Source organism: Sardina pilchardus, chromosome 12 (assembly GCF_963854185.1).
Source record: "Sardina pilchardus chromosome 12, fSarPil1.1, whole genome shotgun sequence".
Classification (NCBI taxonomy): Eukaryota; Metazoa; Chordata; class Actinopteri; order Clupeiformes; family Clupeidae; genus Sardina; species Sardina pilchardus.
In genome coordinates this window covers 30,252,026-30,254,754 of record NC_085005.1, presented here as the reverse complement: position 1 = coordinate 30,254,754, position 2,729 = coordinate 30,252,026, and the positions used below count along the sequence as shown (strand labels likewise).

Below are 2,729 nucleotides of genomic sequence, written 5' to 3'. Positions count from 1 at the left end.
ATATGGGTGCTGGTGTGTGTGTGTGTATGTATGTGTGTGTTTGTGTGTGTGTTGAATGTATTATGTCACAATATTATTCTTGCTTTGGAAAGGACTCTTGATTGGCTGACGGGATGTTTTGTCATGTCGATCTGCAGGAAAGGCAACTGGACAGAAACAAATGGTCTCCTTGTAGACCCGACTCCCCACAACATGAACATGACGCTCAACTCGCAACCACTGCTGTCACCACGACACCAGGACACAACCAAAACAGCCCATCCTCAAACTCTCACAGGGAAGCGTGAAGGAACAGAGATGAACAAACACACAAACATGTAAACAAACAGACACAAACAGACGTGATGTCAGGATCGCTGCAGGTGTTGCGGTGGGTCACTGGCCACAGGTGTTCTGTGTCCTCCTTTGAAGGGAAAGTGTTGGGGTTCCCTGGGTCTGTGATTGGCTGCTGTGTGTCGTTGTTGTTTGTTCGGTTTTTTTTATTATTATTTCATTTTTTTTAAATTAGGATTTGATTTGAGTTTTTCGCGCTTGGATTGATTCAGCTTTAGCTCTTAGGGGCGGAGCTAACCCAAAGATTGCTGAACAATGACTCCGCCTACTTTGGGTGATGCTCAAATGACTCCGCCTACTTTGAGTGATTGACGGTGCTAAGGCTCCACCTCCTGAGGAGGACACACAGAGTCCATTTTTCCGACCAACAGAGAACTGGTTCTTGAATCGGTTCCATTCTGAATTCTTAGAACCTTGGTGCTGTCTAGAGAAACCACCCGCAGTTCCACCCGTTTCGTACGGAACCAATAATGTTTCATCAATAGAGGGCGTGTCTTGCATAACTGAACTGTAGAATGACACGCCCACTCTGGTTCGGCTGGAAAAAAAGGTGTTTTCTTTTTTTTTTTTTTGGTGCCAAATTTTCAGATTCCGAATCCGAACCGATTTATCTTTGGTTGAAATTCTCCGAATGGTTCAACATCTGGAAGCGTGAACCAGAGTGGAGCCGGTTTTCTGTTGGTGGAACCAGGGTGGAGCCGGTTCTCTGTTGGTGGAAAAGGTCTAAGAGTGGGGACTGAAAGGAAATGAAGAGAAAGTGAAAGAAGGTGAGAAGACGATGAAAGAAAAAGAATGTGGACAGACAATGGTCAGAAGTATGCAAATTAGATGTGTACAGTTAGATGTGTGTGGATGTGGCAGATGATTGGTCTAGGAATGGTCTAGTTAACGAGGATTGTCAGAAGAGGGGCGGGGCTTGTGTGTAGAGAATATTTATTGCTGTACGTCTGACCTGTGACACAGACAGAACTCAACCAATATGGTGTGTGCTTTGTTTGTTTGTTTGTTTGTTTATTTATTGCTATGATGGATGCTTATTTATTTTCCTAGTTCGGCACATTAGCATAACTGTTTGTGGAGAGAACAGGAGGGGACTCCAAGTGTGTGGTTCAGTAGCTTTACCTGGATAAGCAGAGGTGGAAAACTCCAGCTTCACAAAGTAAAAGTCCAATCATGTATTGGTTCTATCTCTGCACTTACAGTAACACAGGTGATCGCATCAATTAGCTGCTCTCCCTGGCTGAAGAATCAGCTGGTTGAAGTGAATGGTTGACACAGATTTATGGCAGGACTTTTACTTTCTGAAGCTGGACTTTTCCACCTCTGTAGGATAAGTTAAATCTGAGTGTGTTGTAAAGCTCCTTATTGAAGAGCCGTATGGCTTCATTTGCATAGCAGATCAAAGACAAAGTGTTCTTTTAGGATCGTTTACAACGTATTCTGAGTTCATTTATCTGGGTTTATCACTGACCTGTGCACTCCAAACACCCCCTTACCCCCCTGGAGGTTTTTAAACTGTAGGGTCACGTGATCAAGTGATCATTTCTAGTCGGACTGACTCAATCAATGCTGTATTTCCCTGGATCAACCAGAAGAGTTTTTGTGTATATTAAAGTCATAGAATATTTACTGTTTGTGATTTGTTGTAGGTACTAAGCTTTTATGTTCAATGTATGGAGGATTCTTTTTTTGTTTGTTTTTCATTTGTGAAAGCACTGCTTTTTGTTGTTTTTTAGCTTAATATCTGCCACATGCACATTTAAAGATCTGGCCTGATGTGTGTTGCAGAGTGTGTGTGTGTGTGTGTGTGTGTGTGTGTGTGTGTATGTATGTAAGAGAGAGAGAGAGTGTGCAAGAGTGTGTGCATGTAAGTGCACGGGAGAATGTGTGTGCGTGTGTGTGTGTGTGTAAGTAAGTGCACGGGAGAGTGTGTGTGTGTGTGTGTGTGTCTGTGTGTGTGTGCGTGGACCGCTGGACTGTAAAGTCACACTAGTGAAGCGGCCTTCAGCTTCAAAAGTCTCCAAGACCTAAGAGTTTGTGGGTTTCATTCTTTCAATAGTATACATTGTGTTTGAAAATCAATTATACCTGCTGTAACAAAAAAAAAAGTAATGATATAATTGTGCCAAAATTATATGTTTATTTTGAGATTTTGATAGCGTAGTCTTTCAGCAAAGCTGCAGTGTGTTTTCATATAATTTCCTTTCATTTAAGCTACAGTATGCCACCCCTAAATGCACGCCAAAACATGACCTCACTTCCTGTTTCATGAAATGTGCCACAGAATCACCGCCCTCCCTCCAAACGCAACCCCACCCACCCCACTCCACTCCACCCCACCCCACCCCACTCCACCCCACCCTACCCTCCCCCAGTCAGGATCTGTGTGGAACAGG

At 43.4% G+C, this 2,729-nt stretch overlaps 1 protein-coding gene across 2 annotated transcripts in view; it reads left to right on the top strand.

Moving 5' to 3' along the window:
• The window catches only part of dtnba (dystrobrevin, beta a), a 48,016-nt gene extending 45,533 nt beyond the window's left edge, over positions 1 to 2,483 (top strand). For both annotated transcript variants that reach the window (XM_062550750.1, XM_062550749.1), the window contains one exon: positions 138 to 2,483. In XM_062550750.1, coding sequence (XP_062406734.1) covers positions 138 to 175 — 38 coding nt within the window. In that variant the 3' untranslated portion in view covers positions 176 to 2,483. The remainder of the gene's footprint in view (positions 1 to 137) is intronic.
• The last annotated feature ends 246 nt before the right edge of the window (positions 2,484 to 2,729 follow it).